Source organism: Apiospora hydei, assembly GCF_038363865.1.
Source record: "Apiospora hydei strain CBS 114990 chromosome Unknown utg000002l_segment0_segment0, whole genome shotgun sequence".
Classification (NCBI taxonomy): domain Eukaryota; kingdom Fungi; phylum Ascomycota; class Sordariomycetes; order Amphisphaeriales; family Apiosporaceae; genus Apiospora; species Apiospora hydei.
In genome coordinates, this window is record NW_027117361.1 from 1,039,552 (window position 1) to 1,063,765 (window position 24,214).

A 24,214-nucleotide genomic window follows, 5' to 3' on the forward strand; every position below is an offset into this window, starting at 1 on the left:
TCACCGAGGGCCTTCCTGGTCCTTTCCAAGTTGCAATGCTATGAAGGTGTAGCCGGTCGAGTTGGAAGGGTGCTGGCTTCACTTGCACATGCACGTTGAGCTTCACCTCATTTCCTTCCTTGCGAAACACCACTTGTTGCTTCCCTTCTCTGAAATATGCCGCCTCACTTAGACATCATGGTAATGGCACTCGCAATATGCCACCTGCAATGCGTCTGACTCTCTGCTCGTCCTTTGGGCATATAAATACTGCCCTCCTTTCCTGGATCAGTCTTCTCCAGATCAACTCACTTCTTCACCACTCCAACACCATCACTTCTCTTCGTCCTTCACCACTTTCGGATCCTCAAGCACTTTGTTGCCTATCTTGCTCAACGCCACGGCACCCCATTCGGCCTTCATTTGTTTCTCTATCTCATCTTCTCCTGCCCCAACCCCAGCTCCCTCCCCTCGCTATATCCGTAACTCTGTCCTTCAGTTGCTCTTCACTCTGCCTTTGAGGGCCTGTCTATCTCTCGACACTGCCTGTCAGCGTGCCCGCCTCTCATCGCTGCACCACTCACCCTACACTCCCTGCTCCTCACACCCGTGCCTTCCTCACTCCAGATGGACAGCCCAGCGTGACAGCACAACTACAATGATCCTCAGCACACGTCTCGGGTTCCAATCCAGCAATCGCCAGCATCTTTGTGGACCGCCATCGTGCTCATAATCGGTCATTTGTGCGAAAGTTTGATATACTGACATTCTTTTGTTGGCAGCAACGCGACCAAGCAATTTCGATCGACCTCAGCATGCAACTCGGATCCCTATATCGTTGATATTCAAATGGGGCCACCAGCATTCTCATCATCGGTCATTTTCGTGTGTACAATTCGACGTTTGACATTCCTTCGTGGCAACGCAACAACAACAAGCATTTGACCTCAGCCTGCATTTCGAAAGTCCAAGCCAGCGCTGGGCCAGCATTTCAATGGACGACCGGCACGCTCATCATGGGTCGTTGATGTTGCAACTTGTGCTTTTCTTTCTTCGCTTCCTCTTTTGTCCCTGCCTTCATGTCTCCTGCCCTTCTATCTGCTGGAATCACCCATCCAGAAAGATGAACAAATCAACAGCAGGTAAGGGGTGGAAGAGGAGAACCATTTTGATGAAACATTGTTATGATTAGATTGTGTACAATTCCGAAGTCCTTGGGGCGCAGCTTATGCTGACCCCCAGAAAAAAACTGAACAGGTTTGCGGTCAATTGGACTCCCTTATATACGACCGATTTTCGGACCACGGCCAAACTTTCTCCGCCTACCGAACATCGAGGGGATTTTGGGTGCTCTATGGGTCCGCTGCTTGGTGGTTGCCTCTGCTGTTAGGTTTGAAGCATGTTTGGGTCGGCGGGTGAGTCAGAGCAGAAGTTGAGGCCATTTTGCGAGGAAGGTGCAAAAGGGGGAGAGTGGGTCTTTGTACAGTACACTTGAGTGATGTGGATGATGGATGCCCTTGGGTAGAACAATTCATGTCAATTTCTTGGATCAACCATTCAATGGAATTGTGTCCTCTTTAGCTTTTCGGTTTCTTGCTATGCGGTGATCGCGACAATTATTTGGTATTTGGTAAAGACCATGTCTTCGAGTAGATGTGATAGTCGTGGAAGACACGGTGATGGAAATGCAGGCGAACACAGAAACCCGCATTAGCATACTCATTGGTACATGTACATCACTAGCTGGTGTTACATTGCCTGACCCTTGTAACAATTATATATATCCTAAAGGCGTAGAATAGAACACCCAGTGGATGTTGAGTTGGTTTCCAAGCTACCTTGTGTTCTCCGTCGCGGCCATGATCCAACCCATGGTGCCGTTAGAACCGCTCAACAATCTGAGCAGAGAGAGCCAATTCGGTTCATAATTTGACGCTATCACTACCTCAACGACCCGCAATATTTCCGCGTACATCCCATGTCATCATGCTCTTTGTTTCATCCGTCATGGATGTTGTCAAGTTTGGCAGCAGACCATGCCACATGAGTTCGCAAGCGACAGACACACCCTAACCTCATCCGATTGAAACGACCGAACTCAGCGACTAGATGTGTCCCAAAAACATACTGGGAACAGCTACAAGCATTGCAAGACTTCCGCTCCGTCTGTGAAATCCGTGTACCGTCGGGATATAGTTTCGAAGCGGCCAGGTTGATCGTGACCATCACACCACAAGCTGGCCTCGAGAAGGACTGCTGCCTAGCTCCTAGGTCGGCCTGATTCAGTGCAATTTTCTCGAGTAGATCGACCCCTTTCCCGAACACAGGCCATGCTCTCGCTTGTATGTGCTCCAATAGGAAGAACATCCGTCATCGCTTAGTAGATACGCGACCCTCTTGACCTGCTCGGACCTCCTAAGGGTGGCGGTCGCATCGCACCCGAGCAAGCGATGCCACTCCCATCCCATCCGGAGAACCAGAAGTGGATAAATCCGACATCACTCGGCCGAAGGAGACATGTAGCCCACATACACACCTAGCGACGTAGTATTCGATCTGACATCCATCGGTGGTAAATCCGCAAGAAGGTCAAAGCAGACCTCACATCAGACTAGATCCCACGTGGTCCAGCTGCAGTTGTCATGATCTTGGACCCTCTTACGCATGAAACATGTCAACCATGCTCTTCATGTGTCGATCACTTCCGCTACTTACCCGAGCGCCCCTCCGGCCTGCCACCAGCTCGGTAGAGACATACCTTGCATGATCTTATACGCTCCCTTTAGGGGTGGGTTCACTCTCTCGGATGAGTTCATGCCGAGAAGGCATCAAGAATTTCTGGGAAAGGAAATTGGGAATTCGCTTGGGACCTGTCGATAAGCGATCTACGTTTCGTCGTTCAAGTACGCATGGGCCTCTTTCCGGTGAGACTTCATAGCAGGCAGGTAGGTAGCGGATGTACCAGATGATGTCAAGCCGGGGTATCTAACCAATCGCCAGGGTTAGGGTCAGGGTTTTCTCCAGAGATCAGCTCCTATCAGGCGAAGCTGTGCAAGGAGGATGTGTCTTCCAGGGCTTGGGTTTGGGAAGCAGCACATGGCGGGTGATGTGAGTCAGGGCCAACCAGTTACCGGAACACACGCGGATCTATCATAATCGCCTGCAATGAAAGGAGAGAGGAGAAGACCTATCAGATGATCAACTTCACCCATCAAACGAACTAGTCTAGCCAGTCCGCTGGAGAAATGTCAAAGCACTTTTGCGGGTATCGGATATGCAAGTCTCGTTGTATCTCTGGAGAGCACGGTTACCAAGGGACTTGTCTGCAGAAAGAGGGTCCATTCCATCGGTCCATATGTCAATATCGTTTGGATGATGCCGAGATTCCCGCTGACAGATCATGTTAGTCGCTTACGAACTAGACTGGCGGATATCCACGTACAGACATTGCCGAGATGGAGCCAAGTCGGCGAGAAGAACACTGACATAACTGCCGACGATAGCGACCAGCGACCTGACTCCATTCCAGTAGGCGTTAGGAAACGGCGATACTAGTTTTAAGGGGCTCAAGCTAAGAGAGGAACTAGAAGCCGTACGGTAGTTGTGGCCGTCGCTAGATCGCACTAGTTAAGTCGCTTCTTCTCTGCCTTGATAGAAGTGTGTTGTCCGGTTACAGTTACAGATGCTTTATCTATCTCGTGTGGTTGGTAAGTAGCTGTCCGGGATGCACCATTGACAGTGGGCGTTTATGTTGTCTCACAGCAGGGAAGAAAAAAGCAATGAAAGCTGCAACCACGTTAAGATAGGGCGATGGAAGTGTTTACATGGCCAGATATATTCCACACCGGTCATATTGACCTTCTTGTCCATTTATAATAGCAATCAGCCATGCCTTGCTTACTATCGTTCACCGTGTGTTGGTTCCTTTTCGCTTCGGTGCGGGCGTGATCATTCATAGCCGCAAAGCCAAGCAGAGATGAGATTGATAAAAAAGAAAGACCAGAAGAAACGTCTCTACCATTGGTCACAGAGCGCCTACTATAAGTCGCGCTATCGGTCTAGTTGTCGACTAGTTGGTGGGCCACTTCATCGAGCTGAAGTCCGCACCCTCCTCCACCCCCAACGTGGCCGAGAAAGAAGCAAAAGGCGGCTTGTTCCGTATCTTGCTTCGCTTATATGCCCAATCTCCACTTGAAATGAAGGAGAATTTCACAGCTTCATATTTGGAAAAAGTGCCGAATAGCCTGTCGTTGCCGGAGAAGAGAACTTGATTTGCCACGTCCCTGTAACCGGTCTGCTTGTGCCATGCAATCCATCCCTGGCTAGCGTGGGCTACGGTCACTGGAGAGAAACGAGGAACGGGTTACGGTCGAAGTTGGTCCTTTCGCGTTTGGCGAGAACATGGGGATAATCGTGACTATCGTTGAATTGAGCAGCACATATGTTAGAGATTGAGGATGAGAGGTGTAGCAACACTAAAACCGAAGTCGAAATAAGAACTACTGCGTAATCCTGTCACAGTGACCGTATCTTTGCCGAAATCTAGGTGTATGTAGGTCGGAATCCCTGGCGTCGATCTTCCCTTTGCGTAGCTGGCTGTTACCCCATTGGTCCCAGCTTGCAACCCCCTGTGCTCATCGAGCGAAATAAAAACCAGGTCAGGTCGCTCAGGGGTCAATACTTTCCATCTTTAGTGTGAGTCGAACCGCCGGGCTCCCTGAGACAATCCAGCCCCCCTGCTCGGTACTCAATCTGGTGTGACGTGTAAACTGTCAACTAATCTTTGTCTCTGCCCATATTGTCAAGATCTAAATCGTCCACTAATCGGGACACACTAGGACTAGACGTGTGCCGCGGCAGGTCAGTTCCATAGATGGACGTTCAATGATAGGATAAGAAGTCCCGATATGCAGAATCTTGCGCTTCGTTCAGAAATGACCGGATTAACAGTTCAAGTGGAACTACCAGTTACACCTGATACATTCCTTGTGCATTGCACTGAAAATCATCTGCAGTAAGGTCGTCAATCTTGCGCCGCGAGATCTCACAAGTTATTAGCCTTCTGTCATCCTACAGGGCTGGGGATCAGAGACAGCGCACGCCATACCAAGGCGAGTGAGTATGCCGAACAGAGGGAAATCTCCGGGCCGGGCTTTTTTGATTGCATGCCCGCATAAGCGACTTTGCCAACCAAAGCCACCGTCCCTCCTGCCCGGTCAAGATACGCAAGGAGATGTGGCCCAGCTTTTACGCCACGCCCTGCCCTCCCCTAAAAAGCAATGTGAACGATGTGACGATGCCGCACGCCCGTCCACAGATCCTGGGACACATCCTGCGCCTAGGTTCATCTGGCCCCCACTGCCAGATCCCATGACATGTCTCCATCCTCCATACAGCTCGCTCGAGCACACTCACTCACTTTTACTTAATCTGATTTCCGTTGTTCTCCTCCTATGATGGAGATGTCTATCCACGCGTTCGGGGCCCAATAGCGGTCGCTCTCCCCACCCCCTTATTAGTCTAGGCACCACATCGTAACTGGAAAGAGATAGAGTCCAACCGGGAACGTCACGTCAGAAAAACCCCAGCCAACCTGTATTCTTGTTTCAGTCCCAGGGCTGGCTGGCTAATGTGTACGTGCGCCCGGGGAGGGCAAGCCATAGATCGAGCCTGGCGATCCTTTGACTCTCTCATATAGGAGCGAGGAGGCCCTTCGCCTTTGTTCCCATCCAAGAGGGAAAAATGTACCCTAGGGACTGAAACCGCTACGACGATCCCATCTAACTCTGCAGCAGTCGGAGAGCCTTCCTGGGGTTCACTTCTGCCCACTCTCGACCTAAGCTTGTCGACACCTTCGGTGAGACAAAATCATCATGTCGACCCCAGACGAGCTGCTCCAGCAGTATCAAGGCCAAATCGTACCCCGTTCCTTCAATGCCGGATTCGTCACCCTGAGCTACATCATCTCCCTGATCGGGGCTGCGGCAACCCTCGAGTTGATGAACCGTCGGACGTCCCGCAATGGATTCTTCAACCACTTCCTCCTCGTCAGCAGCTCGATCACCATGGGGGGTATTGCAATATGGTGTATGGTTAGTAGTGTCCTGAACCACCAAAGAAACTTCGGCTGACCAGGTGATCAGCATTACATCGGCAACCGAGCGATCGAACTTGCGGACGGCCAACTCGAACTCCAGATCGCCTACTCGGCCGGCTTTACTGCGCTATCATTCTTCATCCCCATCATGGTACTCCTGCTCGCATTCGTGGCTGCTGGCACAAACCAGGTATCATGGTATCGGATCGGAGGCGGCGGAAGTCTGGCTGGAGGTGCGATATGCGGAAGTACGTGGGCTCCCAGATATACCCCTTATGCAGTGAGGTCGGCCATATGCATACACACCCTCGAGACACCGTTTTGTGCTACCAGCGTCACAGGCAAGGATGCTCACTAACCAAACGTGTTGTAGTGCACTACCTCGGAAACGCCTCTATCGCGAACTTCACATGCGTATACAGCACAGCCAACGTGGTAGGCAGTGTACTCATCGCCATGGCCGCCAGTACCGCCGCCCTGTCGCTCTTCTTCCTCTTCCGGGCCTCTTGGACGGGATCGTGGTGGAAGAGAGGCATCTGCGCCGTCGTACTGGCTGGGGCTGTGTCCGGGATGCATTGGTGTGCCTCCATGGGAACCGAGTACCGCCTCGACCGTCTGAATTCGGGGACGAACCCCTTGTCACGCAACACGACCGTCATCGTCGTGATATGCCTCTCTGTAGGGGCATCGCTGACGCTCGCCGCTACGGCCATCTGGACCGCTCACGTCATGAGGAAGACTGCGACCAAGGCCCAGCAAATCGTGCTCGCCGCTGCGGTATTCGACCGGGCGGGACGTATACTTGTCACGCCGGATGGTCTGCTGCCAAGCGAAAAGGTTACCGACACCTATATCGAGAGGACGCACGACGACGTGTTCAACGTAGCGAATCCCCTTTTCCACTGGATGTACCGGGTATCGAGGAACTGGTCGGGCGTCAGCGGCTTGATTGACAACATGGCCGATCACCTTGCCGGTCTGCCTCGAAACAGGAAGGATAGCAGGGCTCGACTCATCGACGAGGACGGACGGTTGGTCGACAACTACGACGTCGTTTTCCGCGAGCTCTTCTGCCTCGCGGCACAGGGGCTGGCGGAGAAGACCAGGGAACAGCTCGCCAACGTAGGAATCCTCTGGGACGAGATTTTGCCCTACCGGTGCCCTCGCACCTCGACCTGCGTCCCCTGTTATAAGGGAAAGGCCTAGAAGCGAGACCGCTACAGAGAAGAGCATGGAAGACGCTGCCGAAAAGGGAGAGGGCTGGAGGTCTAGGCATGAGTACTCTCGTGGTTCACTCATGTTCTTGGTGCGGCGCCTCGACAAGTCCCGGGATGTAGAGAAGCTCGAGGCGGCCGGGTATCGATTCGCTGACGTGAGCCAAGTATCACACATCATCAGCTCCAGCATGCAGATCAAATCACAGAACGTCGATTCTAAGCTGATGGATATGGCCGCATTCGCCGAAGAGAAGACTATGATGGAACCGGGAGTCCACATGGGCTTCTTTGGTGTCCAGGCCCGAGTAGGCGGCGGGTTTGACATTGTCGTCCGGAGGGGTGCCCGGAACCTACTGCCCACGGTCCAGATGTCGGAAGAACCACTGGAGCCGTGGCAATTGGATTTCGTTCGCCGGCTCGATGGGTTGAGGGTCACGACGCTCGTCTCCAACTTGAAGGAGAGCAAACGTGTAACGCCTGCGTTATCACTCTTCGCCATCAAGACCGCCAAATCCGTCGAGATTTTGCGGGCGCTGGTCAAGAACCCCATCTTCGACGAGGCAACCCTTACGGCCAGGGTGGTGCAAGTCCCATGCAGGGCGCCCTTCGGATCCTCGTCGGCCAATTCCTGCACCATGATTAGCTTGAAGGTTGTCATCCCCATTCACGTCAACGTCTTGAGTCCCCACTGCGACCTCATGCCACTGAGCTTCTTCAAGGTCCAGCAGCTGGTTTACAAGGACTCGCCGCAGCACATCGACTTTGCACGATCGATACACCGTGAACTTGCGCCCATAGTTAACGCCAGGAACCCTCACGCAACTTCGCCGTCTTCTCGTCGTAACAAGTTCTTCAGGCATCCGATATCGTCGGCTTCTGATCATTCCGTTAACGATCACGGACACTCGATCCCGACCAAGACCCGGACGAAATCGATCGCGGCCTCTACCAGCTCGGCCAGCACGCTATTGTGGACGAAGGTCGAAGCAGAGCGGCGGTTGGGCGACACTCCATCTGACAGGTCTCTTGTGCCCAAGACGGACAGCCAAGAGCCGTCTGCACTTGGTGGCATCATGGTCTCGCAGGAGATCAAGGTGGTCCGTGAAGTGGAACGAGCAGCTCAGTCCGCTCAGTCAGAGAGCAAAGGCCATGCTAGAGGAGACTCGAGCAAGAAGCATGCATCCGACTCATCGGTCATGGAGATGCAGCCTGTGGCTCGGCGAGATCCAGAGATCCATGTGGGTTTGAAATTCGGGTCAGCTACGATCGAGAGTCACAAGAGTGGTGAGGCGGTTTCTTTTGTCGACGATCTTTTTGCTGTGTGTGTTGGCAACCGACACGGGGTTTAATTAGATGTGTAAACGCATAATGAAAGACTTATTAGAGATATAGCCCGCCAGGGAAAGAGTAAAGGTTGAGCGCTGTGTAGGGAACGATACCCAAGGAGCTTGTGGCAGTCACGCGGCGCAGGCGTAATGTATGTACAGAATAATGCTTGATGAGGCATGGGAATATGTATAATCAAACAGCCATCTGTAAGTGCAAGGGGCCAATCATCGTGACTTTTTCACCCCTGTGCTATGTCGACTGCAAGGTGTGTGCGTGCCATGGATCTGCCAAAGTGTTCGAGGTTGCGAACTCGGACCCTTTTGAAGCCGCTTTCTTAAGGTTTACCCCCCAATTTCCCAGAAACCCCCTTTAACCTTGGGTAGTTTGCTGCATGCCCTTCAAACATGAATGTTTCTTGGGCACCAAATTCAAGTATGATACGCATTTCAGATTCATGGATTTGCACGATGGGGTCCAGTTTACTTTGCCAATATGTACTGGAAACTTCCAGGAGCAAACCTCCTAAGCAGATCATCTGGGTGTCTGTGTCGGGGATAATGAGCCAAGCAAAAGCAAGCCAATAGCCTGATGGGGTTGCTATATTACTGCCGCATCGTGATCACAGCAGGAATTGCAAAACGAATTGAAGCGGAGACTCTCCACTGGGGAAACAGCCAATTCATGGAGTTGCACTCTGGAGAAGAAAAGGCCAACCCTGGTCGCTGCCACCGCATCCCGGACGCATCCCAACCAACACCACCGCCACCAGACAACCCCCAAAGCCAAAAATACGACGGCGTGGACGGGAGAGAGGGGAGGACGCCACAAAGCACGGCAGAAACGGCCGGCGACGCGAGTCACTTACGACAGAGCCCCGGATCTTTGAGTAAGAAGAAGGAAGATTGTAAAACCCACCGCAGTCCACTCACAGGTCGTCAATGATGACATGTGGGCGGGTGAACTCCAACTAAAACTCCAAACCTCCAAGCCCCAACTCCACCAACTGCACCCCCATCCTGCCATCCCCAGCCCAATTGACGGGCAGTAGCAGAGTAGGTACTTGCTGACAACTGGCCATATTGCAGTGAGTAACACTTCCGAGCGAACATTCACCCGCGCGACTAAGGAAGGCGAATCCTGGGCAGCGTGCACTCGGGCCTGGCACCTAACGCCGTGTTTTACGGGGCGGCTTCTCCACGGGCCGGCCTTACTGGGGACAGACTTCCCCATAACTTCTGCGCGTTACCCATAACTTGCCCGACATGGTTTAGAATCACCATGTCGATTGCGTCGTTCAGGCCTGCCCGGAACCGGTCTTCCTTGATCCCTCACCTCCCTCCTGTCTCGAAGAAGGGGCTGACCTACCGGTACCAGGCTCACCAGAGAGGGACACCGTAGCCAGGTAGCCGTAGACACCAGATATTGGTTTTGCCCCAGTTTCATTTGCGACCCGTTCTGTTGGCGACTGGAAAAAAACGTCCTAAGTCGCAGCAGGCATAACCCACGATAACTCGCGCGACGTCATCGTCCCGTCTGGCACAAAACTCGTCCCAATTCGTGTCAATTGCGCCTTACCGACCTGCTTTTTACACTTCTAGCTTTCTAGATCCAGACCGTCGCGCTCCATCCGAGCTTAATATCCCTTTTTTTGGCGTTGGTTGTGCAGTGCAGCGCAAGCTTTTTACTTTTTTTCCTTCTCAGGTCACATCGCCTCCTGTATTCTTATCTAGCTCAAAGCAGCAGCTGCCGCATTCTCGGTTGTCAGCAGCTTATCTCTAGCTCCAGCATTGCCGAGCAAGCTGTTCCTCCGCGACCAGCCAAAAGTTCCCCCAACTCCTTCTACGGACTTCACACCCCGGGTAATTGACTCAATTCTCAATCCGGCCACCAGAGAATGTCGAGATTCCAACGAGCCGCTGGCGCCTCCGGCGCATAGCGCTGCCTACCACCGCCGCCACCGTCGGTGGTGGTGCGCTTCTCTACCTTGCCTACCGACCCCGAAACATCCCCGGCTATGATAGTGCGGCCGTACCGCCGCCCTTCCTGGACGCCGATGGCACCTTCAGAATGCCCCGCTTCCCCAAGGTGAAGTCGAGGTTAGAACAGATCGAGGATCTGAAGAAGAGCTACAACCCCAATGAGGAATACGACATGCTAGTAATTGGTGGCGGTGCGACAGGTGCCGGCGTGGCCCTGGACGCCGTGACGAGAGGCCTGAAGGTCGCCATGGTGGAACGCGATGATTTCAGCAGTGGCACAAGCAGTAAGAGCACCAAGCTGGTCCATGGTGGTGTGCGGTACTTGGAAAAGGCCGTATGGAATCTGGACTGGAACCAGTACCAACTCGTGCGCGAGGCGCTGAAAGAGCGCAAGTACTTCCTCCAGACTGCTCCCCATCTCAGCTCCTGGCTTCCCATCATGCTGCCTCTGGACCAGTGGTGGAAGGCCCCATACTACTGGGCGGGTACCAAGTTCTACGATTTCCTCGCTGGCAGCGAAGGTATCGAGAGCTCGTACTTCCTGACGAGGAGCAAGGCCATTGATGCGTTCCCCATGCTCAAGAAGACCGACCTCGTCGGCGCTCTGGTTTACTATGACGGTGCTCACAACGACTCCCGGATGAACGTGTCCTTGGCTATGACGGCTGCCGTCTATGGCGCTACCGTGGTCAACCACGCCGCCGTTTCCAGCCTCATCAAGGATGCCAACGGCAAGCTGTGTGGAGCTACCATCAAGGATTGCATTCCGCAGCGCGATGGCAAGAGTTCCGGCGAGGACATCACTGTCAAGGCCAAGTGCATCATCAACTGCACCGGTCCTTTCACCGACTCGATTCGCAAGATGGACGACCAGGAGTGCAAGGAGATCGTGGCACCCGCCTCTGGTGTGCACGTCATTCTCCCCGGATACTACAGCCCGGCAAACATGGGTCTGATCGACCCTCAAACTTCCGATGGACGTGTCATCTTCTTCCTGCCGTGGCAGGGCAACACCATTGCTGGTACTACTGATGAGCCTACCAGCATCTCCCAGAACCCCCTCCCCGACGAGAAGTCCATCCAGTGGATTCTCAACGAGGTCAGCCACTACCTGTCCCCTGATATCACCGTCCGCCGTGGCGATGTCCTTGCTGCCTGGTCCGGTATCCGTCCCCTGGTGAAGAACCCTAAGGCTTCCAACACGGAGTCGCTGGTGCGAAACCACCTGATCGATATCTCCGAATCTGGCCTCGTGACTTGCGCCGGAGGCAAGTGGACCACCTACCGCCAGATGGCCGAGGAGTGCGTCGACGAGGCCGTCAAGGAGTTCAACCTGCCGACCAAGCCCTACCCCACGGCGCCCCGCGTCAGCGGTACCGAGGCCATCGACGATGGCGCCATCCTGAATGGCGCTTGCCAGACGCATAACGTCCGCCTGATCGGCGCCCACGGCTTCAGCAAGACGCTCTTCATCAACCTGATCCAGCACTTTGGCGTCGAGACCGAGGTCGCCAAGCACCTGACTGAGTCCTACGGTGACCGCGCCTGGACCGTCGCCGAGCTGTGCAAGCCCACCCACAACCGCTTCCCCGCCCGCGGCGAGCGCATCGCGCCCCTCTACCCCTTCGTCGACGGTGAGATCCGCTATGCCGTCCGTCACGAGTACGCCCAGACCGCCGCCGATGTCCTGGCGCGCCGCACCCGTCTCGCCTTCCTGAACGCGCAGGCTGCCCTCGAGGCCATGCCCCGCGTCATCGACATCATGGGCGAGGAGCTCGGCTGGGACTCCAAGCGCAAAGAGCACGAGTGGAAAGACTGTAAGTTTTGCCAAATCACAAACTCCTATTTATCATTATTTCCTTGATTGCTAACATGTGTTACTACAGCTCTGGCCTACCTCCAGTCCATGGGTCTCCCCGAGCCCATGCTCACCGTGACCCGCAAGCAGGTCGAGGGCAAGAAGCTCGACTTCCTGTCGCCCAAGGAGCACCAGATGTACTCCCGTCACGATGCGCCGATCCCGGCAAAGGCCGCCTAGGCATCTAAATTCCTGAAAAAGAAAGGACGATGAATCAAAAAGCTGTGTTCTCTGGTTTCTTGTTTACGATATTGGGCATGGGACGTTTTGGTGTTCTAGAGCCGGGTTTGGATTCTCCGAGGGCCGGGAGTAGCAGAGGAGCAGTCTCTGGGCTTCCTTTTTGATTGTGAAGGCGTGTTTTATGAATATGACTTTGTATAGTAGTCGTATGCCGAGTAGAGATTATACCAGTACGCCCTAACCCAATCAACAAACCAAAATTCCTACAATCCAATGTGTTCGGTATACTTTCTGCATCGTGAACTGAGAGACAGAAGAAACAGATTTCATTACCAGGCGCTTTCAAGGAAGAACGATGCCTAGTAGCAATACATAATTCCCTAGGTGCCCAATGCCCTTTCCATTAACCCAGTTCATTACCTGGCCATGCCAATTCTGTAAACCTCGATGGACAAAAACACCGGTTTTCTCTTCGCCGTGATCGGCAATCGCGATCCCTTCGGGATCGTCAACTTTAGGACAGGAACTAAAATACACCATTGCAACACTATCTCCACATCCTTTTTTAGTAGCGTGGCCGGCGCCCCCACGCTATTATGTTATGTGTAAGTAGGTACTCATTCACCACCCGAAGACGACTTATCGTGGTGGGCGCAAATCACGGCATGCGCCACCTTTCGCATGGCGCACCGCGGGCACCACTCCCTCGACTTTGGTGTAGAACCCTCCTGCTCCTCCTCCCCGTCAGCGCGCGGGCGTCGTAGTAGTCTTCTTCGGCGCTCCTGGAGACTGGGCTAGAGTTTCCAGGGTTCGGTTGTGGGTTGGTCGCACCTTAGGCACAGGGCTGATGGGGACGGCGACTGTGATTGTCGTGGATTGTCATTGTTGTTACGGTCCGTATCGTCGCCACGGTTTCCTGGCGGCGCTGCTGGCATCGATTTCCATCTTCCTAGCCGCTGTCGAAGTCCTGTGGCTGTTGGTGCTGGGGTTTGCTGCTGCTGCTGCTGTTGCTGCCGTCGCGCATTTATAGTGGTGTCAGGAGGCGTGGCCGTAATAGTAGGTGGTGCAAAGAGCCGGGTCCCCCGCACAAAAGGGTGCTGCGCCAGATCCTCGCCGTGGCCTCGGTGCGTGGACCACTCGCCGCGGCGTTGGAGCTGGTGCCCGCGGTCGGTGAGGGCCCAGGGTGCGACAGCGCCCACTCGTGGTACTCGGGCGGCGTGACGACTTGGGTGTGGGGGGAGAACGGGGGCAGGTGCGGGTAGGACTTGATCTCGGCAAGGATGCGGGCCGTGTCGATCGATTGTCGCCTGGCCGCTGCAGATGAAGAAAAGGAGGAAGAACCGCCGTGGGTGGCACTGGTGGGTTCTTTACTACTACGGTGTAACAAGGCTTGTTCGTGTTGATATTGTTGCTGGGTCTGGAGGATGTGGCTTTTGCCGCTGTCGAGGCTGAAGCTCTCCTGACGTCGGAGTCCACCGCTTCGGGAGAGGAGCGGGAACTCTTGTTCCTGGGCACTGATGCTGCGGTCTTTGACGTTCTCGAGGTTGCTTTGGTTGGGGTTGTTGCTACTGGCTTTCCGGGCGGCCTTCTTCTAGCTGGCTTCGAGGTCGGGGGTTGAGACGATGCCGTTCCGCAGCGTGGAGAGGCTGCGCTGCTCGGTGATGGGGGCGAGTTCTGTGCCGCGGCCGTACAGGAAGGGCGTGAGCTCTAGGCGTGCTAGGGGCGATTCGTAGTTCAGGTCGATGTTCATGAGCCGTGCTGGGGTGGCGGGGCGGAGGAACTGCTTCGTTGTCGCAGTAGCAGCAGCGGTAGCGGGCTCCGGTGCTGTGCGGGCCAGTGTATCCTCGGTGGCACAGATCGTTGACGACGATGTAGGAAACGCGTCAGGCATCGAGCTCAGGATCTCGGACGACGAATCCTCGTCCGAGTCTAGCTTGCGCGGTTTCAAGGGACGAGGGGCGGCGGCCGTATTGGCTATATCGGCGAGTACGGGTGGCGCTGCTGCGGTCGTCGCCATCGTGGGCTGGCGTGAGTGATATAGCTTTTGATGAATATAAGGTTGCATATTGAGGATATTAGCTGGGATGTAGACCTGAAGAAAGTCCGGTGCTAATCAAAGAAGAGGTGATGTTCGCGTCTGGCTCTGGCTATGTGTGTTGATGAGACAAGATAGATCTTTGCGTAGCAAGTCATCGTGTTAGCTAGCGAGTGTGGTAGTCATGACTGCGACTTCCTGAAATGCAAGACCGCATACACCTGATCGAGCTTTCCCATTGAACATAGAGGCAGCGAAACTGCCCATGTTCATTGAACACCCGCCTCGTGCTTCAGCGTCAACGCAACTTGGAAGAAACCACAGCTAAAACATTGCTCCCGCAGTATCTATTTCTGATGCCCTTGCAATACGAAGTTCAGGCTGGGTCCTTGGCCCTCTTGTGCGACTCACCCGAGGCAAGTACCGTGATGAGTAATCAAAGGGGCTCAGTCGGTCCTGATCGCTATCCGAGACCTGGATGCCGTGCAAGACGGCAGCAGGTTGTTTGGTACGGTGCCCACTCGAGACAAGATTTCCTACACGAGTTCCCAAGTGACACAGTGCAACGAGTTTGCCGTCACGTCTCCCATGGCCAGAACGCATTGAACGGCTCCTTATGCGAGTAGTGTACCTACCGAGATTCATCCTGCATCAATACATCAACCATAGGTAATCACGGTGACATGTTTCTTCGAAGATTATGGCCGCTGACGGCTTTGGTACGGTTGTGACACGGTTAGATCGCGCCTGGTGGGTTTCTGGTCTTCTTGGGAGCATCACAGCATTCCACTCAAATGGATGTATCACCAAATGGATACATGCTTGATACCATTCTACTGGAATAGGGTTTTACTTAAGAGGTCTGTTCAACGTTCTACAGATCCAATCGCGATACCGATTCCCATGTGGTGTAGCAAGCAGGAGGCACGTCCTTTGGTAAGTACGCAAGTACCCAGTAGGTAGCTTCGCTTCCTTTCCTCTAGCCTGGGTTTGTGGTTTGATGCCATCACCAGTCGGTGCTTTCCAAACAGTTGTCAGGTGTCAAGTACAACCCACCAGACCCGACCGTCCATCGTTACTTCCTTACTATTTCAAAGAAACCCCAACTCGGAACCCAACCGATCTGATCACCAATCCCCCTCCCGTCGGGCCCCAACCGCATCCATTATCTCATTGCGGATGCCCTTAATCGTCACCACGCATACAACAAGTTCCCACGCGAGCCACCAGACCTGGGGCCAACCTCATCGCCATGGCCTCACCGAATGACAATCCCGCCAAAGGCCCCAGCGGCAACGTTGTGCTGTCGTCCAGTGAAACCGCCCAGAGCGCACCGGGCTCAAGCAACACAGAAATGGGCAAATTACGTTCCCCGAACCAACCCAACACGCCATCGCCATCGATACCGCCGCCGCCGCCCAATGGTGGCTTGGTGGCCTGGATGCAGGTTGTCGGCAGCTGGTGTCTTATGCTCAACTGTTGGTAAGTCGTTCACAATGATCAGATTGGACCGCGAAAATGGGTTATTGGAGCTGTTTGGTAGATCATGAAAAGCAACCTCGGGCTGACAAATGAATTCCAGGGGCATCATCAACACCTATGGTGTATTCCAGACATACTACCAAACCAAGCTGTTGACGGATCGAACTCCATCCAGCATCGCTTGGATCGGCTCTATTCAAGCGTTCCTGCTCCTCTTCGTTGGCGCTCTCACCGGCCCACTCTACGACTATGGCTATTTCCACCACCTTATTGCGGTTGGTTCGTTCCTCATGGTCTTTGGTATGATGATGGTCAGTTTGTGCACCCAGCACTGGCAACTCGTCCTGGCACAGGGCATCATAGTTGGTCTCGGAGGCGGTTGCTTGTTCGTGCCCAGCATTGCCATTTTACCCACGTACTTTTCGACACGTATGGCCTTCACGATAGGTATCGCTGGGAGCGGAAGTGGTATCGGTAAGCTGAAATAACTTGTGCTGGGTCATGGTCTGCGTTGTCGTTACTAAACCTAACATTTATTATAGGCGGTGTCATATACCCTATCTTATTCCAAGAGCTTGAAGACGATCTTGGGTTTGCCTGGGCCACTAGAGTCATTGCCTTCGTCATGGCTGCCACTCTGAGTGTGCCCCTGGCCGTTATGCGACCTCGACTCAAGCCATCAGCGGTGCGCAAGCTCTTCGATTCTGCAGCATGGACTGAGCGGCCTTATTCTCTCTTTGCGTTTGGTGGCTTCTTTGGGTTCATTGGCATGTACTTGCCTCTGTTCTACGTATCGGTCTTTGCTATCGAGCATCACACGTCGTCCCGGCTGGCATTCTATCTCTTGCCAATTCTTAACGCCGGATCCATTCTTGGTCGTATCTTCCCCAATGTAAGTGGTTGTCACGATGCTGGATTGTTGGACGGGTGCTAATGCAAATGTCTTGGCATGCAGTACGTGGCAGACAAGACCGGTCCTCTGAACATATTCATCCCAACTTGTTTTTCCTTGGCCATTTTGTCTTTCGCATGGATGGCAATCTACGATGTAACAGGGCTCGTCGTGTTCACTATAGTCTACGGCTTCTTCTCTGGGACTTTCCTAACGCTACCGTTCAGTACCGTCGTTACCCTTAGCCCACACATGGGAGTAGTGGGCGTGCGAATGGGCATGGCCTGTGCTATCGGAAGTTTAGGACTGCTCGTCGGGACGCCCTTGGCAGGGGCTATACTCACACATGGAAAATGGCACGCATTGCAGGCCTTTGGTGGGGCAACTCTTCTCATCGCAACCGTGGCTATGAGCGCAGCGAGGATCTCGAAGGTTGGATGGTATCTCACTGCCACGGCCTGATGCGGGATGGAGAACCAATATCTATACGGCTCTGGGCATATATGATTTGGATCACACGTGCCTGGAAATCGAGTCGAAGGATGGAGCAAGACATCATGCCCTTCTTTGCCATACTTGTTACGCGGATCGATACCTATTTTTGGCTGGCGTGTCGTAATGCACTGATCAAAAGGCCGATCAGTTACATACCTTGTCGATATGTATGACGGCGGTCTAGTTCGAGAGTTAGGCAGTGAGGCTTGGAGACAGCTCTGGGCTATAATTCCTCTAATGCATTCTCTAAGACCTTGACTTCAGAGTATGCGCTATCTGTGTCGAGAAGTTGAGCAGGGGCGGAGGACCTTGTCGTTGCTCTGAAAACACCTCGGAAGCCGAATTTGGAGAATTGGAGTAGCTGGCAGTCCATACCCGCGGCACTCAACTGCCGGCCGGCCTGCTCAGCCCACAAAATACCCGGTCGAGGTAGACTTCGGCCATTCTTTACGGATGCCGCATTCTCGATTGGGACGAGTCTGCAAGACCACCAACATGGTAATATGACTTGTTCCCCCAACCGCAGCAGGGGAAGGCTGGTATGAAATGCTTCGACCCAGATGTCTCGGCCGGTCCACATCTATCTCGGGCGCTTGGCATGCCCATTCCCACGGGTTTACGCTGCCAGATATGCGTCTAGGGCCACCCACCATGACCAGCAGTGATGGGCTCGCTTATGCTACGTCGCCCCATGAGAAGAAAAGAATCTATCGATGCCAAAGGAGAGACATATGCTATCATGCCGCAGAGGCACGTTTCCACGAGGGCCGACCCACTAACACCGGTATCTAGCCGAACAAATATGGGTTATCGGGTGCCAGAGGTGTGGATCGTCACATCGGCAACTCGACCTTGCCTTGTTCCATACCCAGAATTTGTGACAATACCCCTCACCAGCAAGCAGGCCCCCCTCCTCCCCTGCCAAAGGGCCGTAGCCGCGCAGGCAAGTCCAAGATGCGTTATGCCGTCTGGGTGCAAAAGGCTGTACAGGGATTCCCCACAGCGTTTGATGAAGGGTTGTTCCCTTTTCGAGAGTGAAGCGACTTATCCCTTGGCGTTCTTGCTCGACACGTGGTTATATATAGTCCTGCATGAACCCCTTCTTTCGCCTGTTTGATACGATCTTGTAGAGTTCACATCATTTTTCTGTTTTGTGAGTTCATCACTCTCTGTATATATACACACCGAAAGACCATAGTTGGCGTCCACACACTCTTCCCGGCGACACCTACCTAGATCTTCAAGATGGGCTCTAACGTCCCCGACCCCCTATCCCAGGTCACCTTCTCCAACGTGATCGGCGGCGGGCCCCGCGGCGCGTCCAAGGAGGAGGGCCAGAGCCACCAGGTCGAGGACCCGCGCACCGAGGCCGCGCTCTGGGACGCGCCCGTCGCCTCGGCGCAGGACCTGGACGACGCCGTCGAGGCGGGGCACGCGGCCTTCAAGACGTGGGGGAAGAGCACGCTGGCGGAGCGCGCCGGGGTCCTCAATGCGGTCGCCAAGGTGCTTTATGACAATGATGAGCTCTTGACGGTGATTCTGATGCGGGAGACGGGGAAGTCGCGGATTATGGCGCATATGGAGGTGCAGAGGGCGGCGTTTCATTATGAGTGAGTATATTTCTTGTGCGCTTTCGGTGATACTGTGGAAGACTCTCTGCATACCATGGAATAAAACCACCTCTACATGATATACGTTGCTAACCTCGTTCTCGGCAGGTATTATGGTACAGACCCCTCCGTGAGCTGTATTTGGTAAACTCAGGTCTACCATACTAATACGAGAATGATCAAATCTAGCCAAGGTCCAGCTCGCAGACGAGATCCAGTACGAAGACGACGACATCCAAATCATCGGCACCCACGAGCCCTACGGCGTCATCGGCGCCATCTCCCCTGGAACTTCCCCCTGATCCTCTCGAGCGTCAAAGTCGCCTCGGCCCTCGCCACGGGCAACTGCGTCATCATCAAGCCGTCCCCCTTCACCCCCTACGCCATCCTCAAGTTCTGCGAGCTCGCCCAGGCCGCCCTGCCCGCGCGCGGCATCTTCCAGGCCCTCAACGGCGGCGCCGACGTGGGCGAGCGCATGACGCTGCACCAGGGCATCGCCCACATCAGCTTCACCGGCACCATCGCGGTCGGGCAGCGCATCATGGCCAACTGCGCGTCGACCCTCAAGAAGGTGATCCTCGAGCTCGCGGGCAACGACGCGGCCATCGTGACCGACGACGTCGATCTGGACGCCGTCGTGCCCAAGGTCGCGCTCGGCTGCCTCCTGCACGCGGGCCAGATGTGCGTCGCGACCAAGCGGCTGTACGTGCACGCGTCGCGCTACGACGCCTTCGTCGCCGCGTTCCGCGCGCACCTCGAGAAGACGTACGTCGCGACGTACGAGGACGCCGACGCGCCGTCGGTGTTCGGGCCGCTGTCGAACCGGCCCAACCTACGACCGCTGCCGCGGGTTCGTGGAGGATTGTCGGAAGAACGGGTACGAGGTCATTACGGCTGGAGGCGACGTCGCGCAGGAGAAGAAGGGGCTTTGGATGGCGCCGACTATTATCGTGAATCCGCCGGAGGATTCGCTCGTGGTGCGCGAGGAGCAGTTCGGTCAGTTCTTCTTCTCCTTTCCCTTCTCGTGTAATAACGGCAGGGGAGATTTCCCGAAGAGGAAACTAGTAGAAGGGGAATATCATCAAGGAATGAGCATGGAAGAAACGAGTCGCGACCATGTACTGACTTACTTGGAACAAAACAGGCCCCGTGGTCCCCATCATGAAGTGGACAGACGAGTCCGACGTCATCGCCCGCGCCAACCTCGACAACGCCGGCCTCGGCGCCTCGATCTGGTGCCGCGACGCCGACCGGGCGCGGAAGCTGGCCCGGCAACTGGAGACGGGCACAGTCGTGAGTTTTTCCCCTTATCTCCGTCTATAGAAGTGCCTATACTGATCTACTCTCCCCATCGTATACAGTTCATCAACCAGCCGCCGCAGCCGCACCACGCCGGCTACTTCGCCGGCCAGAAACTGAGCGGCGTGGGCGGCGAATTGGGGAAGCAGGGGCTGTTGTCGTACTGCCAGACCAAGTCTCTCCATATCGGGAAGAAGTAGGTAGGAGAGAAGAGGATGTTACGTCTGCTTTGCTTCAACGTCCCAGTAGGAGGCCTATGGGCAGACAGGGCAGGCTCCCGATCCAGATGTGGTTCGAACGCAACCGCTTATTCTCCAGAAAAGGGGATGGATCGGTTTGTCATTACAGTGACGGAACGCCCCTGGCCATGAACCAGTTCAAATCAATTGTCTACCTTGTCAAGATATCAGACATCATAGTATACGGAAATGCAGGAGCGAATTTTGGCTCATTATAAACCATGTCTATGACTACTATGCTACCATGTGAGATGTATCGTTATGCAATGTACAGATATATGTTGCCAATATGTCCTTAGATAAAAAGAAAACCGATATGAAGTTCGGATTTTGACGAAGTTACACCAATCATGTGACAAGATCTGCTCAAGATACATCTGCCCCCAAGTAAAGGATGATCATCATCTGGGCATGTCGATCTGATGCGCAACGACCATCACGATGATTTCTACAAGCCGGTCACCGAATATTGTGTAGGAGGAAAGCAACCCCGTAGGACTGTTTTCTATATGTCGTCTATGTTTACCAACCAATGATACTGCTTGCCTTGCTTTTTGGGCGAGAATTGTGCCTCAAGTGGACCGGAATCTGACCACCCAGAGAGGATCCTCATGCAGAAAGTTTTCAAATGCATTGTCCCGAGCCAATGCTTTCAACGCCAAATAAATGAAAAATGAAAATGGAGAGTTGCGGCAAACTTCAAACCCGCCATGTGCAGAGACGAGTACTGCCAGAATGTACTGAACGCCGCTTCCCGAGATGCTAGTGAAAATGAAGCAGCTTACCACTTGAAACGCGTAGGTTGGTCGAATCAGTCGTATTGGAACAGAACGCTGATGGATTCGCCGTGGTGGACACGGCGAATGGCCTCAGCGAACGCCGGAGACACATCCAGCACCTCCAGCTTGGGGCACATCTTCTTGTGCTCTTCCTGGGGAACCGAGTTCGTCACGATAATCTTGTCGATGGCCGAAGCATTGATACGGGAGATGGCGTCACCGCTCAGGACTCCGTGGGTCAAGAGCGCGTACACCATGGTGGCCCCCTCCTTCTTCAGCAACTTGGCGGCGCGGGTGATGGTGTTCGACGTATCGGCGAGATCATCGACAAGGACACACACCTTGTTGGCGACGTCGCCCACAAGCATCATGGTGGCGTTTTGTCGATCCGTGATCTTCGTAGGGCGGCGTTCCTGGCGGGTTTCAGGATTAAGAAAATTTGATGAAAGCGGGCACTTTACCTTGTGAATTAGAGCAAACTCCATATTCAAATTGTCTGCGATCGCGGTGGCTCTCTTGGCACCTCCAGCATCCGGACTGACGACGACAGCATCTCTGAAGTTCGGGATATTTTGTTGTATGTAGCGCTGGAGGAGCGGCCTACCGTACAAGTTGTCCACAGGGATGTCGAAGAAACCCTGGTATTGGGGATCGTGGAGATCGAGGGTGATGATGTGGTCAGCGCCCGAACATGTCAACAAGTCGGCAACAAGCGTTCCAGCTTGCGCGACCCATTGCTTGTAACCGGGCTTGCCCTGGAAGCTGGTGAAGTGGTTGACCTTCTCGTAGTCGTGGGTCGTGAATGAGCCGGGAGTGCGTGAGCTGCCGAGTGTAAGTGATGAGTCGGTGCGCTTGAAATAGCTGTCTCCTCCGTTCATCCCATTGGTCCCGTTGACCCCATTGACTGCGGGCGACGCTTGGACTGCGGGCGAATGGATGTTATTCTCGGAGATTTGCGACCTGTTCAGCCTCCTGCTGAGGCCGTCCATGCCATTAGCAAGTCCGGCGCTCTTGGGAATGCCGGGCGCAGGGGTCGCCGGAACGCTCTCGAAAGTGTAGGTGCTGCCTGGCACTGTGGAGGGCTGTTTCGACAGAGGGGCGCCGGCCTTGTTGTAGGGCAGATCCGGTTGGCGAGAGTAGGGGAACAAGGGGAGAACGGCGGTGACTCTCTTGGCGGAACCGGTCTTGCAGGCCGAGATCATGATGCAGAGATCCATGAAGTGGTCATTGACCTTGCCGCCACCTGATTGGATGATGTAGACATCCTTGCCTCGGACGGAGTCCTTGATCTCGCACCTGGTTTCGCCAACCGAGAAGCTCGAGAGGATGCGATCGCCTTGGGGCAAAACCAAGGCTATTGCAGATGCTATCGACCAACTTTGGGTGGGAGTTGCCCCCGAGAATGACGATGTTACGGACCATTTTCGTTGCGAGGTTCTGTCTTGGCGTTAAGTTATCGGTGGAGCCGCGGTGTGGTGAGTCTCCAAACTTCGCTTAGTGGTGGGATGCGATACACACAACCAAGAGGATATATAGCGCAGGGAGGCTTGACGGCGTGCGACAGTGATGTCGAACGAGTTGTAGCAGCTCAAGGAGCCGGTCGCAAAAACGTTCAAGTAAGAGAGAAACTAAGCGCTCTCAAAAGATGACGCAGGTATTCGTGATCGAAGGACCCGGTAACGGAGCGCGGTCAGAAAACGCAACAGCCGAGGGTAACCTCAATGCCCTAGAGAATCGAGATTGGCAGGGCGTTTTGTCGGTGAGCAAGTACACCGAGAAGGGTAGAGAAAAGATTACAGACAAGCTGTGCGATAGAGATGCTGGCCAGGCAGAAGACGAAGGTTAGAGATCCATAACTGGGGAGATGCTTAAAGATACGTCAGAGGATCGAGGGTTTCAGATTTGGTAGAGAACGAGAACAAAGGAATAGAAAGGGAAGCACAAGGCCGGCCGGATGAGCGAGACGAGAGGCATTGAATAAATTTTGGAACTCAGCAACTAGGGTCTGTTAGGACATGGCATGGCCATGGGCTGTAGGCAGCTGGGTCTCTCTTTTTCCCTCTCGTCCTTCCTTCTCGCTCCGTCTCTACGTTAGATCAATGCAAGCTTGCCAGTGGTTGATACACCGTCGCAACATCCAGGTCCAGGCTGGATGGACTAAAAGAGACCAGTCAAACTGACTTGCGTCTTTGCGTCGGCTCCTCGTGGTGGGGAAAAACTTTTTTCTGTAAAAGTTGCTAAAAGACCCATGGGCTTTTGGGCTTTTTGGGGCACGGCTTTGGGGGCTTTTTGGTGGGGTAAGAGGCACTTAAGTAACGGAAATGCAAAATGTGTACCTGCTGGGAATTGGAGGCTACAGCGGTTGAGCGGTTACGATGGCGGGGTTCGAGTTTCGTTTTCGAGGGGTTCTTGCTGCATGTAGTTTGTGCGCGTTTGTTTGGCTTTTCTTTTCTTTTTACGTCTATGCCATCAAATCGATTTGTTCATTGTTTGCCAAGATGAATTGATAGACAGAAGACCGGCAGAGGAGAATCAACGTTCGCTTTGCCAACCGACAGTTCATGTATGTCTGGGTCCCTCATGCTCGTGCTGTACCTTATCTAAAACAGTGATCGAAGCTTCAAATTGGAGCTTGCGTACGTACCTGGGACGCCCAATGATGCAATGGCCATAACGACCCCCCAGCAAGGTACATCAATGCTCCGGTTGGAGTTCTGTTTGTTTTGAGTTGCATGTCGCCATCT

General features: G+C 54.0%; 7 protein-coding genes across 7 annotated transcripts; 5 read left to right on the forward strand and 2 right to left on the reverse strand.

Moving 5' to 3' along the window:
• Positions 1-5,852: 5,852 nt before the first annotated feature.
• Positions 5,853-8,642, forward strand: PG997_000308 (uncharacterized protein; the record flags this gene model as incomplete). Its single annotated transcript, XM_066804623.1, has 4 exons — positions 5,853-6,071; positions 6,123-6,324; positions 6,450-7,233; positions 7,283-8,642. The coding sequence occupies 4 exons, from the start codon at positions 5,853-5,855 to the stop codon at positions 8,640-8,642; spliced, it is 2,565 nt and encodes an 854-aa protein (XP_066674396.1).
• Positions 8,643-9,303: 661 nt separating this feature from the next.
• On the forward strand, positions 9,304-12,639 carry PG997_000309 (Glycerol-3-phosphate dehydrogenase; the record flags this gene model as incomplete). Its single annotated transcript, XM_066804624.1, has 3 exons — positions 9,304-9,541; positions 10,514-12,418; positions 12,488-12,639. 3 exons carry the CDS (start codon positions 9,304-9,306, stop codon positions 12,637-12,639), a joined length of 2,295 nt encoding a protein of 764 aa, XP_066674397.1.
• Positions 12,640-13,663: 1,024 nt separating this feature from the next.
• PG997_000310 (RNA polymerase II transcription factor B subunit 1) lies at positions 13,664-14,656 on the reverse strand (the record flags this gene model as incomplete). Its single annotated transcript, XM_066804625.1, has 2 exons — positions 13,664-14,176; positions 14,261-14,656. 2 exons carry the CDS (start codon positions 14,654-14,656, stop codon positions 13,664-13,666), a joined length of 909 nt encoding a protein of 302 aa, XP_066674398.1.
• A 1,270-nt stretch (positions 14,657-15,926) lies between these two features.
• On the forward strand, positions 15,927-17,510 carry PG997_000311 (uncharacterized protein; the record flags this gene model as incomplete). Its single annotated transcript, XM_066804626.1, has 4 exons — positions 15,927-16,156; positions 16,257-16,630; positions 16,699-17,048; positions 17,112-17,510. The coding sequence occupies 4 exons, from the start codon at positions 15,927-15,929 to the stop codon at positions 17,508-17,510; spliced, it is 1,353 nt and encodes a 450-aa protein (XP_066674399.1).
• A 1,278-nt stretch (positions 17,511-18,788) lies between these two features.
• Positions 18,789-20,652, forward strand: PG997_000312 (aldehyde dehydrogenase FUS7; the record flags this gene model as incomplete). The annotated part of the gene is made up of 4 exons (XM_066804627.1): positions 18,789-19,153; positions 19,343-20,130; positions 20,298-20,446; positions 20,515-20,652. The coding sequence occupies 4 exons, from the start codon at positions 18,789-18,791 to the stop codon at positions 20,650-20,652; spliced, it is 1,440 nt and encodes a 479-aa protein (XP_066674400.1).
• An 850-nt stretch (positions 20,653-21,502) lies between these two features.
• PG997_000313 (ribose-phosphate pyrophosphokinase protein) lies at positions 21,503-22,892 on the reverse strand (the record flags this gene model as incomplete). Its single annotated transcript, XM_066804628.1, has 2 exons — positions 21,503-22,787; positions 22,849-22,892. 2 exons carry the CDS (start codon positions 22,890-22,892, stop codon positions 21,503-21,505), a joined length of 1,329 nt encoding a protein of 442 aa, XP_066674401.1.
• Positions 22,893-23,115: 223 nt separating this feature from the next.
• PG997_000314 (uncharacterized protein) lies at positions 23,116-23,316 on the forward strand (the record flags this gene model as incomplete). Its single annotated transcript, XM_066804629.1, has 1 exon — positions 23,116-23,316. The coding sequence occupies one exon, from the start codon at positions 23,116-23,118 to the stop codon at positions 23,314-23,316; it is 201 nt and encodes a 66-aa protein (XP_066674402.1).
• Positions 23,317-24,214: the final 898 nt, after the last annotated feature.